This window comes from Hemicordylus capensis, chromosome 5, assembly GCF_027244095.1.
Source record: "Hemicordylus capensis ecotype Gifberg chromosome 5, rHemCap1.1.pri, whole genome shotgun sequence".
NCBI lineage: Eukaryota > Metazoa > Chordata > Lepidosauria > Squamata > Cordylidae > Hemicordylus > Hemicordylus capensis.
The window spans coordinates 4936051-4952379 of record NC_069661.1 but is presented as its reverse complement, the minus strand read 5'-3'; the positions used below and the strand labels follow the sequence as shown (position 1 = coordinate 4952379).

Genomic DNA, 16329 nt, shown 5'->3' with positions numbered 1-16329 from the left:
ACTGACAGAAAATGCAGAGACGGGACAACCAGGAGGAAACTGTGAAGCATCGGGCCGGAGGGATGCTGGCTGATAAAGATGGATCGCCTCTCTGAGGGGCAACATGACTTTCCCATGATGTACGGCTTGCCTAAGTGCATACCTTAGCAGCAGAGACCCTGGAAACCAGAAACACCTGCACCCAACACTGAACAAAAATGACATGGGGACAGAGTCTTAAGGTATTTAATTTTTCTTCCCAGCAGTAGAAAAACAAAAGTACAGGCAAAAGTTTCTACTATTAAAAAAGTACAAAACCCCTGAATGTAAGTATTAAAAATAAATAACAAAAAAAGCTACACATACACCCCCAAAACCACTGATTTATTTTTTGTTATAAATTAATTTATAAGTGACTTTAATCTGAGAGAGAGATCGCTGCACTACTAAACATCAATTATTTATCAGAAACCTGATATCAAAAAGAAAATTTTCATGAGATCACTGGTTTTTTAGTATAGACGCTGGGATGGGCCCACATGGATGCTGATTGAAGTTCATGAAACCTATTCTGCATAACTGGAAAACTGCCCGAGTCATCTTGCCACACAAAATTTCAGCTCACACAGGGAATGTGCTGAAGGCTCGCTAGGTGGGATAGATTTTATTGAAACAGAAGGCGACCCTTTCGTAGGTTGTGTTTCCAACATTATTCCCAAGGTACTTTTCTTCCCAAAAGGCGGTTGGTGACTTTCTGCACGGGAAGAAAATGACAAATCTTAGTTTTACTATAACCACTACACTGTACCACCACAATCCCCACACGAGGAGGGCAGAAGCCCTCTGACTGCCCCCAAGCACCTCTTCTCTGCCCCATGGCCTTGTAGAGAAAGAGGGGAGGACAAAACAGGCATTCACCAGTGGTGGGTCAGGACGCGACAGTCTGCTGCCGAAGTCTTGGCAGGTGGGGAGGAGTGATGGCCATTGTGGACGATTTCAGTTATTTATTTTAACATCTGTATGCGAAGAGGGGCCCAAGCACAAACGCCCAAGGGAAGGCCAATAATCCCACAGGTGGCTCCCAATGAGAACCGCTGTGAGGGGGGGGAGATAGACAGACAGCTTCCCCGTTTACATTTTGGGCGAATGTCGCAATCAGCAGCCACTAAAGAATCTGCAAGACACCACACAGAAGCATTGGGGCGGGTGGGGTGGGGGAGACCAGGAAAGCTGACCGGCTGGAGGCTGAGATCCCCACACCACACATTCAGCTGACTGCAGTGCCACCTAGTGGCCAAGGTTTCATTTGCAACTACTCCGGAGGTTCAGGGTGGCTGAGCAGGTGTAATGGGAGCCAAGCCCCACCTTCCATTGAACTGGGCGGAGGGGCAGGGGAGAGGAGTCTCCCTGCACCAGGGAGAGCTTTGTGGCAAAGGCACCGGCTCCTTCCTTTCCCCTTCAACATTTCCCTAAAACATTGCATCTCCAGAAGCTGCCTGCCTCTGCCCCCATGGCATTCTCCAGGCCCAGGGATGTCAGGTTCCTGCAGGCCCTCTCTCCACCCCAACAGCCAGCTGATCCTCTGGGAGGGCTTGCCTAGAGCAAGGGGGGTGGTTGCCCCAGCCTTCTGCATCCAACACTCTTCCGCCTCCCCTGGCAACTGGAAACCCTCCGACTTCTGGGCTTCTGCCTCGGCACTAGCAAGCTTCGCTCTGCAGAGAGGAGGGCCAGAAACCTGCTTTCCAGCTGTGCTGAACGAAACCATCTGGGTGGCCAAACAAAACAAAAAGAAGCAAGCGGGCTGGGTGCGGGGTTTGCCCACGGTACTAAATGCCACTTGTGCAGAATGGATGCCTGGGTGGCAGACGCAACGGACGAGAGGCTGGAGTCCCACACTGAGGGCAGCACTCGAGAGCTTCCATGATTCTGTCCGAGCAAGCCGAGTTGCTCAACACTGAGGCGTGTCGCCTTTGCATACGTTGACACGAGCGGCCAGTCAAGAGAATCTCCGTGAGCGGCAGGGCCCCAAGACAAAGCCACAGCCCGATTCCGCCGGCCTTCTGGAGCTGGGGATCTGCTGATCCTCACCACACCCTGACGAAGACCATTTCAAGCAGCCAAAGTCCCACAATGGGATGAGGTCCAACATCACCAGCCAGCGCCGACTAAGCTCCGCTCAGGTACCCACAACAGTGGAGGCTGGACCTCCCACGGAGCTCCCAGCTCTGCTACCGCTAAACCAGCCGCAGAGGCGCCCTCCGGGGTGCAGCTGGCCTTGGAAGACGCGCAGTGCTTAGCAGTGACGGAACTCTGCACACGCTCTCGTTCTTAATCCGTCTGGGGAGACATGAAACACAGGCTGGATGTTTGCCTTTCTGGGGGAACAAGCCGCACCATGCTCACACCAGCTTGGCACCAGCACATGTAGCAAGGGAGATAGTCAAGAGAAGGAAACAGGGAGAGACACCGTGACTAGTGGGGTTAGTTCCCAGGGTCCAAGGGAAGGGCCTTGGAGGGGTTCTACTCCAACCCCTTGCTCGGTCAGGAACCTGCTACAGAAGGGGCTCCCAACCTGTGGCACTCCCGAGGTGGCTGAACTACAACCCCCATCACCCCCAGCCACAATAAACTGTAGTTGGGGGTGATGGGAGTTGTAGTTCAGCAGCATCTGGAATACTGCAGGCTGAGAATCCCTGGGCTACAGCAGCCCTGAAAAGTGGCCAGCCAGCCTCAATTTGAAAACCTCAAGACACGTCACAAGGCAGCCTGCTCAACCGTCAAGCAGCAGTTCCAGCTAGGACGTTCCTCCTAATGCCTGGCCGGAATTGGCTTCCTTGTCATTTCAGCCCATTGGTTGGATTTCCTGCTCCTGAGTTCTGCACGTGCCCTATTTCAGGGCAGCCCTCACTTGCTCAGACGTCCGTAATGCAGCTTTCAGAGGTGAGCAAGTCTCCAGCCTGCTTCACCTATGCCCGGATGACATGAGATCACACTGCGGTTGATTTCTGTACCCTTGATGACTGGCAGCTGGCCAGACAAATCAACCTCCTTGAAAAGGAGAATGGCGGGGCATTTGTGTATGTGCATATGCAAGCTAGTTTAACCACATACAAAGAAAATGACAGGGGAAAGCACCGTGTCTGAAGAGAAGCAAAAGTGCTATCCCCTGTTAGATCAGTGACAGCCCATTCATCTGCATGGAGTCACGCCTGGTGCAGCCGTTGTCCAGTGCTGACCATGCACACGTGGCCCAGTCTCATGAGGTTCGGCGCCTCTGTTTGCACAGAGCACACTTTGTCTGAACAACCTCCCCTTCAGGCCAGGAGCACTGATCTCGCAGTCACCCAGGGACAGAAAAGCACAGGCCTGGAATCTTCACAGAAAAAGGCACCCAGGGGGTCCCCGTGCTTTGATTCTGAGCCCTTTGGGGACAGGGATCCATCGTCGTTCTTTTTCTATGTATCTCTCAAAACTGCTTTGATAACCTTTTCTTCCTCCTTGAAAAGTAGTGAAATAGCTAGAACTCTGCCCCACCCCAGACATTTGTCCTCTATTCTCGGCTCATGACTGAAACATAAGGATTGGAAACTGGTACTCCCAAGCTGTCCTTTACACCATGGTGGTGTTCACCACTGGAGGGGGATGGAAAAACACTGGTCCAAGGCCCTATCACAGGCCACCCAATTGCTTTCCTGAAACGTCTGGCTCCTGCTGCTGGAAACCTAGGGCACTTCAAGCAGCAGCCTTTGAGAGCCATTAAGAGTGACAGTGTGGAAAGGGGTTTCTGCACCACGAGGTGAATCTACTGGGAAGTTATCTTGTAGAACTCCTGCTGACATTAAACAGGAGCTGTGCAAGAGCATCATTTCAGAAAGGCTTATGCAGGAGAACTTCCCAATGAACTGTGCCCCCAATTAATTAGTGGTCTGCTGGAAACTGGGATGCTTGTCTGCATTTCAGAAGGTTGGCACAAAGCAAGCTTCTCGTGGCTCCTGTGCCTGGATGTTTCCATGTGCCCTTGAATTGGTCAATTTCCTTTGCAGGATGGATGCCGCAGTCAACGAAATGGGAAAGCTCATTGGAGCAAGTGGCTAAAAACGACAAAAATTGTGGCTTTGTGGGACATTTTAAAAGGGATGTTTGTTACATGAGAGTGTAACAACCCCGCATTCCCAAAACTCTACAAGTGGGAGGGAAAGTCCACTCAGTTCTGCCTTAAACATTTTCCAGTCTGAAGCCTCTGCCAGCGAGCTGTGTTGAGAAGGTCAAACATAGTTCTTATTTTGTTTTTATGAAATCACAATGCAAAACTTGTGTTCATGGAAGCTTATAAACCCAATATCATAAAAGTGACAGATGTATCAGCACTGAACTAGGTTTATGACAGGGATTTATAGACCCTGCTGTCCACAGTGCACGTGTTGCTTTATGCACAAGTCTGAGGCATACTTCAGCTGCATTCACCTGGCGATAGGCACCATTAAATCCCAGGCCATGGGGAAAGCTTCCACCAGGAACATTGCTCCTACGAGGCCTCTTATGGCAAATCTGCTCACTCTCTAAGCCAGGGCTGCTCAACTTCAGCCCTCCGGCAGATGTTGGCTTACAACTCACATAATCCCTGGCTACTGGCCACTGTGGCTGAGGATCATGGGAGTTGTAATGCAAAAATACCGGGGTGGGGGGGAGTTGATCAGGCCTGCTCTAGGGTGTCCATCCCGGAGTCTCCAGAGGTTGTGAGACTACAAGTCCCATGATGGCCTTTGTGGCTGGAGATGATAGGAGCTGTAGTCCAACAACATCTGGGGACCAAAGGTTGGGAACCCTTGCTCTAAGCCACTGGGGACTGAGAAAGTGGCGGTGGCGGTGGGGATAAGTGTAATAAAGGAATGAAAGCCAAAGGATCCCAAAGCCATTTTGCCAAGCTGCTCTTGAGACTCTGGTGCCACCACCCCAGAGGGAGAAGACCGTCTCTGCAGGCCCAAAGGTCCCGGTTCAGTCCCTGGCACCGCCGGTTAAAAACATCTCAGGGGGTAGGGCTGGATGGAGGGTGGGGGGAGAAGAGCGCCTCTGCTTGGGACCTCGAACAGATGCTGCCTAATCAAAGCGGACGATCATGGGCTAGGTAGAGCAGTGCGCAGAGGCAGCCTTGGGCCACCCCATGCTCAGCGGGGAAGGGCCACCACCTAGTGGAAGGGCATGTGCTTTGCATGCCTGGTGTCCCAGCTCGGTCCCTGGCAGCAGCTCCAGCGGGAGGGATCTTGGGTGGCAAGGTTGGGAAAGGCTGGCAGAGAGCCCCTGCAGAGCAACCCTGCCAGTCCAAGGCGAGCTGAGCCAATGGCCTCTCTAACTCGGTTGCATACTGTGGGGGACAGCTGGTGCTTTGCCCGCAGAAAGCCCCCGCTCAGCCCGAGAGCTGGAAGGGCTGCTGTCAGTCAGAGCAGGCAACGGTCTAACAACAGTCAGCTCGCTGGACCAAGAGCAGCTCTCGACTGTAAGCAGACACCAAGAATTCCTGCACCCGCTGAATCTGTTCAAAGCCTCCTGATCCTTCTACTCCATGAGGGCCTCGAGAAAAGATCAGCCCACCATTCTGTTGGCCTTAAGCTTGTGCATGTAGCCAAATGACAGGCTCTTGCCACAGAAGGTGGCCTCTCCAGCACATCAAACCCTAGAAGGCTTTGCCTGGACAGAGAGCCAAAGTGAGCACAGCTTGAGTTGCCAGAGACCAAGGGGGCTTGGGGAGAGAAGCTCAACCCCACACTGCCCCAAAATGGCCACCAGCCCCGTTTGCTGTAGGTAGTTTGGCATCTGTCAGAGTTCTGGTCCACCACGGACCAGGCCTGATCCGATTCGACTGCAGGCCAGACTGCCTCCGGTCTGGTTTATGACTGAACCGTTGAAACGGCCCGGTTTGAGGAGGACCAGTTCAGAATAGAACAGCTCACGCGCATACCCCTAATCTCAACCCACCCGCATGAGCTACCCAAGTCTACTGCAGGGACTTCTTTATTGTTTTTTCAGTGCCCTCAAATATACATTTCCTTTTCTCTTGATTTGGCCCAGGCTTTTAAAGTGCTGCTCGCTATTTGGCATAGTCCTGCCTCTGGAACACAGAGGAAGGGGAACCCACAGGAGATGTCCTTATCCAGCAGCAGAGAATGCCCTGATTGTATTTGGTGCACATGGCCCATCTGGGCAGTAATTCAAGCTCTTTAGATGGGAACTGCCAGAAATATTTCTTCACTACCCACAATCCAACAGCAACGGGCTCCCCAGCCCCATTAATTTGCTTGGCCGTCTCTTTCTAATGGTTGGCCATGGAAGTGGGAGAACCTACCGTTTTATATAGCTGGGCCTTTAGGCGGTATGTAGAATAGTCCGATTTCCTCTTCTCTTCTTCTCGCCTTTTTCGCACCTCAGGCAGCTGCTCATAGATCCTAACAGAGTCAATATAAAATGAAGAAAATTTACTTGGAAGAAATAGCTACGCCAACGGTCCTTGTTTAGCATCCCTGCACTGTTAGGCCCAGCTCCCATCAGCGGAGGTTGGAGAGGTTAAAGAGCCCAACAAGAAAGCTGAACAGACAAGGCAAGGCTGGAGGAGGTGAAGCCATGACAAAGGTTCGGAGCCAAGTCTCTTTGGTCCTTGGGCCCAAGAAGCAGGCCTGACCTGCAGGCCCCCACAGGCCAGTGAGGCATTCTCATGGGGCCTACCCTGGATCAGAAGCTCTGGCTGGTGGTCTCCAGCAGTTGCTCCCTTTGACCATTTTGCTTCTCAGCCTGGCATCTGCAAAGTCCTGGGTTCAGGACTGGTTGTGAGGGCTAGTTTTGACAGCTGCCCTTCTCCAGAACCTCACTCTGTTGGTGATTTGTCAAGTAACTGGGACCGGAAGCCTCATAGAAGAAAAGCCAACACCACCACCACCCTGAATCTCTGCACAGGAGGCAGACCAGAGCTTTCTGTGCTTTGAAAAACGGCATCCGAGCCTCTGACAAAGTTCCACATTAGAATAAGTATCAGAAATCAGGAGCTGGAACTGGATGTCAACTGCCAATCCACCCAGGTGACTATTTCACAGGGTCCTGGTTCCGCACTCTGTCATATTGGGGCAGGCAACACTCCTAAGCCTCAGAAGCTCACACCCACACAGCTGACGACCACCACTGCTGCTCTCAGGGGGCTCCGGGAGGACCCCAGGTTTCCTCTGTCACTGCTGAGCTGCTGGACTCCAACAAGGGGCAGTCAGGCGCTAGGAATCAGGAGCCAAGATTCAGGAGTCAGGTCTGGGAGTCGCAGCACTGCCCAAGCAAATTCCCAGTCTAAGTAGGAAGCCTTTACACCCCTTCCTGGGAGGAGATTCAGTGGCCAGCCCTGGTGGGTGGGGTCACTTTGATACCCTTCACTGCCTAGGGAGATGGTTCTCTCCTCCTCCTATATGGCAGCCCTTCAGATGCTTGAAGCTTTCAGCTGTCATCTCTCCCCTGCACCTTCTGCTTCTCCAGGCTCCTTCAACTGTTCTAGGACTTGGTTTCCAGACCTCTCCCCATCTTGGCTGCCCTCCTCTGAACCCCTTTCAGTTTATCAACATCCTCCTTAAAATGCAGGGCCCAGAACTGGACGCAGCATTCCGCGTGAGATCTGACCAGCACAGAATAGAGTGGAACGATTTCTTCACACACATTCCAGATCCTCAGCTCCGGAATTTAAATAGCTCTCCTTTACACTGATGGCAGCTAAAGCGATGTATTTGTTAAAAGATTATCTGCCTGTATGCCCCCTGGTGGATCTGGTGAGTTCCGCAAAGAAGAATAAAACAAACAGCTTATTTAAGATACAGGCAGTGTCCCTCAGTAATCTGATTTGCACCACTTCATTTGCTATTGGTCGTCTCTGTGCAAAGCCCCAATTATTCTCTTCTCCTATGTGAAATACTTATTGCAGAAATTGCCAGGGGAAAAACCAACTCAGAATCAGCTTCTCCTTGAACTGATTTGCAAAGAAGTTCCTTCATATAAAATGCTGTGGATAGAAATCTATAAAGCTATCCCGAGCTAAAGATCTGTATTCTCATCCACTCTTGTTGCAACAGGAAGAATGACCAAGTCGCAATTTGCAGGAGCTACACATTCTTAAAGGGGGAAAACAGCAAAGCAAACTACCAGCACCACCACCACCTGCCTCAAGCACCAAACGATCCTGGACCCATCTCACCCCTTGCTAACCCTCTAATTTGCATTGGCTGATGGGCTTTGTTCACTCTTTTAAACATTTCTGTTCACATTAAAAAGAATTAGCAAAGGAATCTCAAGCAAGAACCATCAAAACAAGCCTTACCGTTTGGATCTCTGCACCATTTCACTCTTGGAAATGGCTCTTTTCCTCCGTATAGCCCGGTAGTCTAAACAAAGATTTAGATATTTATTTACGACCCATGGTCAGCTTACAAAACAACTAAAAAATGGTAGAATACAGAAATCCTACAAAGGTTAACAGTTGCTAGAAAATAATAAAACATCAGTCACATACAGTCTAAACAAAGAAGGAAAACCAAGTACAGCAAAATGCAAAGCCTTCGAGCAACCAACAAACTCATCCCACAAGGGGACATGCCAAAAAGAAGCTTCCAGGATCTGGTGACGTCAGGAGGAGCAGAGCCTGGTCAGGCAGCTGCCCTCAGCACAGAGGTTCCTGCCCACCTTCTGATGCAAAAGCCATCATGCCACTCTGGCAGGGAGGAGCAGGATCTTCCCTCGGGCCCTTTTTCGGGCCACAGGAGTCGTAGAGGCAACACAAAGCCACAACTGACCTTCCTGGTCATGCTGGCCAGCAGGGGCTTTGAGCTCAAGTACCATAAGCTATTCACAGACATTGCCTGACCAAGCCTAACCACGAGCCTGCAAAGTAGATCAGGATTATACCAACATTTCAAGTGCTTAGCCACCCATGCTCTACTGGTCCAGCTTTCAGCTACTTCAAGTCCAAGTCTCATTGTGTGTATGGATATCATACTGCATGCATGGAAGAAAATGTCGATGAGCAAGGCCATACAGCAGACTAGAGAGTGATGGAGAAATCTGTGTGTACACATTTCATATTTCATCTCTTGACTGCGAGATTAAAAGCAAGTCGTTGCCTTTATCCTACACAGCTGCCAGCTTCTCCTAAAGTGGTGGCTCAAAGCATTCCACTAAGAGACAGGAGATAATCTATGGGATCATTGTGGCATACCTCCACTGAGGCCAATTTCAAGCTTTCTGCTTCACTAAAGTTGGACTTTACTGAACTACAGTTCTCTAGCAAGGAAACCCTACAGGTGACAGTAGATTCTGGGGTGAACTTTTCAACTGTCAGCCAAGTCCCATTGTTGCCCGACACCAACCAAGTGTGCATTCAAATGCACCCAACACTCTCTTGCAACTGTGCAGGGCAGAGGAAGATTGGCCATGGAAGGCAATCTGCTTCTTGGGTGGATCATTTGGCAGTCTCTCCAATACACTTCCGGAGAGTACCTGTAAACACACAACTCTAACATAATGTAAAGACAGATGCATACTACCACTGGGTAAAATTCATATACCCAAGGCAAGAAGGGTAAAAATGTGTACGCTCCAGCTCTGGTGTTTTTCCAGGCTCTCCACCACCACTACTAGTGTGCTCTGGTATCCTGTCTTGCTCAAAAAATAAAAATCGATATGTCTACAACCAGCCATTCAGTATACATTGGCTGTTTACCCCATAGGATGTCCGGAAGAAAGATACAAAGACATTCATTACACAGTAGTAACAAAATATCATGGCCAGGATCTAAAGAAATTTTATAAACATGCAGGAGAGGGCTGCACACACAGTGCCAGGATTTTGCTTGCCATTTTTTCTACAGTGGTTTCCACTACCAAAGAGACAAGCTGCTATTTGAACTCAACAGTGACTTTCCTCTTCAGCAGTGGAGACTTTCTCCAACTTCTCCCACACATGTATGCCACTTCTTTGGAGTGTGGCCCATGCCTATAAAAAAAAAAAGAGGCACCTCTGTTCTGAAGGGAACTGGTATGCCTGTAACCCCTCCTCTCCTCGGGAGGATTAAATAATTCTTCTCTCTCGCTCTGGAGCACATTCTGCAGCTTCCTTTCTTCCATGATTAGCTTCAGGCGTTTCACACGTTCCCCAGAGCGGGAAATGAAATCAGGACGGTGCAACGCAAGAGCCTCCTAAGTTGGGAAACAAAAAGAAAAGTTGCTTTAGAACCTCCACTTAAGGCTGGGAGGAGATGACAAAAATAGCTAACCCCATTAACAAAGCACAGAAAACATGCCTTTGAAAAGAAAAGAATCATCCCTGTAATGCACAGAATACGGCATCTGCAATGCTGGAGAGATCTCTCTGTGGGTCTTGTTAACAAATGCTTTGAAGCTGAACAACCAACCGGAAAGAGACCAGACAGGGAATAAGCAGAGCTACATATTTGTAAGAGAGATAAATACTTAAGCTTAAACAAGCAGGGTGGAGATCAAGCGCCATGCACTTTGGACACAGAAGCCTCTAAGTAATGAGAAAAGGTCCTCACTGAGTGTCAATAAAACTGGTCTATGGAAAAACGAACAGTTTGCAATTTAGTCTCCAAGAAAGGGGTTCCCAGAACCCAAAGTCAGTGGAAGCAGGGATGGAAATGCTTTGCCCTCCTTATGCCCTTTGCCCAAGTTCAGCACTGCTGTTGCCATCAGGAGTTAAGGGGAGGGCAGCAGCCGAGGCAGGAAGCTGGAGGGGCCCCAGCCATGTTTCGCCAAAGAGAACGTGTTGGCGAATGCTTTTGCCACATTTCAACCTAGGTCTCATGGAGGGAGGTAGTCAATCTCTATCGGGGCTGTACAACTTCAGACACTGAACATCCCTTCCTAGAAACTTAGAGAAGTCCTTTGCACAAAGGAAAATCAGTACGTCAGGGAGGTGGTGAGTCCTCAGCCCTAACAGGTCTGTACAGCCCAGAGACACAGGTTTGCCATCTCAGAGAAAACCAGGCCAGATACTGAGGTGGGTTGCTCCTCGCGCTCCTGGAATTATGTCAAGGCAGCACAGATTTGCTTTCCGTGTGCACTGGAGAGAGGCCATGGCCCTGCGGGTGAGCATGTGCTTTTCCTGAGGAAGGTTCCAGGCCCAGGCTCAGGCATCTCCCGCTCAAAGGGCTTCATTGGAAGCTGCCTCATCTCAGTCTGGACCACTGACTCAGGCAGCTTGGTGCTGCTTACTCTGACTGGCAGTGGGTCTCTGGTCTGGTGGTAGCAAGCATGACTTGTCCCCTTAGCTACGCAGGGTCTGCCCTGGTTGCACATGCATGGGAGACTAGAAGTGTGAGCACTGTAAGGTATTCTCCTTAGGGGGATGGAGCCGCTCTGGGAGGAGCAGAAAGTTCCAACTTCCTTCCCTGGCTTCTCCAAGATAGGGCTGAGAGAGACTCCTGCCTGCAACCTTGGAGAAGCTGCTGCCAGTCTGTGAAGACAATACTGAGCTAGATGGACCATTCGTCTGACTCAGTATATGGCAGCTTCCTATGTTGTTCCAGGGTGTTAGACAGCTTTCCCAAGGTCTTCTACCTCCGGCCCTTGAACTGGAGAAGGGCTAAACCAGAGACCTGAATGTAAAACCAAGAAATGGCCCCTCAAGACTTCGGAATTGGACCTTGGGAGAGTCACTGCCAGCCAGTGCAAGCAACACTCTGGTGGGGTAGATGGACGTATGGACCGATTAAAGTGTTGGGGGGTCCTCTTCTCTCTGCCCCCAACAGCCTGCAGGAATTATATAAGGATTTTTATTTTATTTTTTTCAATGGACAAGAAATGCCATTACTCCCAAGGAAAATTGAATGAGAATCGTACTAGGGAGACATACTCAGTGGCCCATTGATGTTTTAGGCCCCACCCTCTGCCTCAGTCTGCTCTTTAACACTTGGTGATGGAAGGGGAGTGCTCTCGCTCTCTCTTGTGTACTGGTGTCTGATGTCATAGTTAAGCCAGTAACAATGCAATCTGTTCAGTATTCTTATTTTCTATACCATTATGTGGCTCAAAACTCTAGAATAAAAGGTGGGACATAAGTCAGCATATGTTATAGTTCTGCCCAGCATCCTCAAACCACTTCCCTTCTCATACTGCAAAGCGGGAAGGGACAATACACACACAATACGTGGCACAATGTATTCTAGCCAACACTTCAAGCCAACCACAAAGCTGACAGCAAAAGCCAGACAAGCAGCCCAAAAGCAGAGTCTGGATTTTACCTGCAGTGTCATTTTCACAAAAGGTGGGGGTGGCTTATTCTCAACGTCTCGTGCTGGGGCTGTCTGACGCACCTGGAGGCCCCTGCGGTCCCCTTGCCAGTTCTTCTCTCGGAGGGGCTCTCGCCACGGCTTGGTGCTGGTCTCTGGTTCAAACCACAAAGGGCCGGGGTCAGTGATATAGTTGGATCCATTTCCTTGCTGGGGGTCCAATTTTAAATCCTCAGCAGAAACAAACCAGGAAACTCCTAGCAGTGGGGGGAAATGTAAAGAAACACAACTTTAAAAAACAGCTGCCTGCATGTTCCTTTCCTTGAGTTTCCCTCTAAAGATCTGAGTACAGAAACCAAGACCGACTTCTCCACCCCTCTTACTATGGCCAAAGAGCCACTGCTGATGACTTGGATGGGGAAGTTTTGTTGAAAGGGAAATGGGGAGGGGCTAGAGGGAGAAGCCAGGAATTCTTCCCCAGCTCAGATTGCAATCGGAGTCACAGGAAAATCATCGCCTGTTCTTTGAGACAAGCATTCTCAGGGCCTGAAGCTCATTCCTGAGGCCAAGCCCAACAACTACCACTGGCATCTCTACTAGACAGGCCAACCAAACCCACCAGAAGTGAAGCAGCAACTCCTAGGCACCCTTTCCTGTCAGGCCTTCCATTAACACAGCACAGACAGACCAAGTACTCCGAGGAGCCACACAAGTCCTTCCCCGCTCCCCCAAAGGCGATGCACGCAGCAGAGACCTTGCAGCCACCGGGGCTTACTCCTCCTGGGCCTTCTTTCCACAAGGAAGCTGCTTGGCTGTCTCTTCGGCTTGCCCTGGCTTCCTGAAGGGAGTCCATCGGGCTGAACAAGCTCCTCCTCGGGGCCACTCCTGGGGGCTCCCTGCAGCTGCGCTTGGCTGGACGTTGGGGTGGGGAAAGTCAGGCCAACGTCGCGAGTGTGCTTCTTCGTTGCACTGTGGACTATCTCAAAGTCTCCTGGAGTTCAAGAGAAAAAGCATTTGGGGTCTTGAAGCAGCAGCCAGAACGAGCTGGCTAAGAGTCCCTTGGGCAACCCTTGCTGCATGTGGCAGGCCTAGGCAGCATCAAGCCCACAGAAAACCCCAGCACCATTCAACCACTGAAGCAGCTTCTCAGGGACTGTGCAGTCAGGGCCGGGGGGGAGACGCGCAGAGCTGGCCATGGGCCACTAGCCACACACTACCTATCCCTGCATAAGGATTTGGCCCACACCTCTTGTGCAGTATAGACAGAATCCAAACCAGCCCAGCAAAACCTTTAGCAGCTCCACCTCTAGAGACAGACACATTCTGGGGCCCCTGGCCTTTCTACTATGCAGCAATGAAGAACCCCAGTAATAACATGAGAGCCCCGCCAGACCAAACCAAGGGTCCATCTAGCCCAGCTTCCTACAGTGGCCCACCAGATCCTCCAGGGCATGAAGGCACCAGCCTCCCCACCTCAGCTTCTGGCAGCCAGGGCCATACTGCCTCTGATCAGGGAAGGAGGCTCCATCTAGCCACCATGACTGCTAGCCCGCGACAGACCTCCATGAACTGCTCTCATCCCCTTCTGAAGGCATCTAAGCCAGCAACCAACACGTGTTGTCCAGTGGATTCCATAAGATATGTTGTGTGAAATAGTATTTCCTTTTAACGGTCATGAATCTCCTGCCAATTAGTTTCATGGGAAGACCCCGGTTTCCAGTAATAGGAAACAAGCGAGGCAAACATCTCTCTTTCTCCTCAACATGCATCATTGTACAAATCTCTGTCACAAAGATCTTCTTTATTTTTCAAGTGGGGGTCTGTCCCGGGTCACACCGTGCTGTTACCACGTGTCATGGCTCAGTCTCAACCAACCCCGTGATTTTTATGTTTAACTGTTCGCTCTCCAGAGAGTGACTCTCTCCTAGTGATTTTTCAGCCCTTTTTCTCAGCAACTCTTTTCAGTTCTTCTTTCCCACTCCAGCCCTGCAACTCTTTCAAGCTCTGATGTCCACTTATTTTTCCAGTTCTCCAACTTGAACTGGACCCAATTTTGGCATGCAACCTTCCACGCAATTTTGTAGTCACACTGGCTTCCATGAACAGCTGTGCTTTGCTCACAGCTGGGGAGGGGCCTCTTAAGAGAAAGAGAGCTCTGTCAAGCCACAGCACCATCTTGGAAGGCGTGCCTCGAGTGCTGGGAAGTGTCATATCCTTCCGACAGTTTTCTCCCCATACCTAGCTTCTTCTCTATGGGGAAAGTGTCCCATGCATGCCCGCCGAGATGGCGCCATTTCCCTGAAAGGAGCCCCCTCGCTCCTGGGCAAAGTGTTGCCCCGCATGGTGGACAGTGCCAAGGAGGCTGAGCAGAGTATTCAGCTTTGGCTAAAGCTCCACACAGGCCTAAAGAATAACGAGGGAGCAGCCACTAGCTTCTAGGCCTTGCTGCGAAGAACAGTGCTCCATCCTGTCCCCACCTTAGTCCATTCTCTCAATGAAAGAAACCTCTAGTGTTTTCACTGGGAAGGTAATAATGTTGGGCTGACTTTTTCTGCACAACAATAAATACGTATGGCAGGAATTTCCCATTTTGGCTCCCTAGGTGGTGTTGGACTACAACTTCCATCATTTCCAGCCACAATAGATTTGGCCACTGTGGCTGGGATGATGGGAGTTGTAGTCCACCACCACCTGGGGGCCCAAGGTTGGAAACCCCTAACACAGAGAAAAACCCCAAAGTAGAAAACTTTTAAAGCCATATATTTTATTTTGACTGTACAGTACTACCATTTAAAAACCGGAAAAGTCATTAAATGAAGGGGGAGGGGGGAAGAATGAATTGACTTTGAAACCTGAAGCTGGTGAATTTTCTCTCCTGTTCTAAAAGACCTGCAGCTAATCCAAATTAGCTACAAGCCTGCACAGAATATCACTACAACACAGCAGAACGAGGATCAGAGAACAGGCCTGCCAATGCAATTTGAAGTTTATTTGGACACAGCAGCTTTGACAGCAGTTCATTAACTCCAGAAATTAAAAACGGCAAAGCCATCTTGCAATTTCGCACAAAGCAAATCCAACACCAGAAATGCCTTGAACTAGTTTGCCAGAAAAGGACACACACACACACGATTATGAGCTACGTTGGAAACATTCTCATCTACACATAACAAACAAGGCACATTTCTGTTATTATCAATTAACATAATTTGAAACTCATCTGCATTAATAAATGGGAGGGTGCCAGGACACCATTGGTAGACATATTGCATTTAACTCTGTGGTATTTTTATTCTGGAATATGTAGCTCCAAATGTGAAAAAGTCTTTAAAATGTGCCTAAAAGCAAGATTTGAAGAATAAAGATAAGGATATCCCGCCCTGCCCCCGCCACAAGCTTCCTCTTCATTTCTGAGCCTTTAATACCCAGGTTGACAAACTTGTTTCGATAACCATAAAAACACCAACAATCTCATTTTACTTGGAAACTGGGATATTCAGGACTTGCCAGCGATACACCATGGACAGCAGCAAAACAAGCTAGCTAAGGAGGCTGCAGAATCTTCTTCTGTGGAAATTTCAAAGAAAAGGTTGTACAAGCACTGTTACTCAAGTGCCAAGGGCGATGTGCTGTCAAGCATCACTTTTCACCATGCAGCAGCACACAGCCTGCCCCGCAAAGAGATGATCTTATCTGATCTGGTAATCATATTATCAGAGAGGGTCTGGTAAATATTATAAATGCTTCTCTGAAGGAGGGCAGGACAGCTCCTTGTCTTGCTATTATTAGACCACTTTTGAAGAAACCTGCATTGGATCCCTCAGAGTTGGCTAATTACAGACCTGTTTCTAATCTTCCATGGTTGGACAAGGTGATTGAGTGGGTGATGGACTCTCACAGCTCCAAGCAATTTTGGATGATACAGATTATCTAGACCCATTTCAAACTGGTGTCCGTGTGGGCTATGGGGTTGAGACTGCCTTGGTCGGCCTGATGCATGATCTCCAATTAGCTATTGACAGAGGGAGTGTGACTCTGATGATCCTTTTGGATCTCTCTGCAGCTTTCGATTCCATCAATCATGGTA

General features: G+C 49.7%; 1 protein-coding gene across 3 annotated transcripts in view; it reads right to left on the bottom strand.

Moving 5' to 3' along the window:
• Positions 1–209: 209 nt before the first annotated feature.
• Positions 210–16329, bottom strand: part of ALMS1 (ALMS1 centrosome and basal body associated protein) — a 109767-nt gene continuing 93647 nt past the window's right edge. Inside the window, exons 14-19 of one of the 3 annotated variants that reach the window (XM_053255633.1) lie at positions 13018–13233; positions 12255–12499; positions 10011–10191; positions 8318–8381; positions 6320–6419; positions 210–733 (exon numbers count right to left, since the gene is read on the bottom strand). In XM_053255633.1, coding sequence (XP_053111608.1) covers positions 689–733; positions 6320–6419; positions 8318–8381; positions 10011–10191; positions 12255–12499; positions 13018–13233 — 851 coding nt within the window. In that variant the 3' untranslated portion in view covers positions 210–688. Of the gene's footprint in view, positions 734–6319; positions 6420–8317; positions 8382–10010; positions 10192–12254; positions 12500–12996; positions 13234–16329 lie in introns of all 3 variants that reach the window. The other 2 variants (XM_053255632.1, XM_053255634.1) reach the window with 2 other exon arrangements.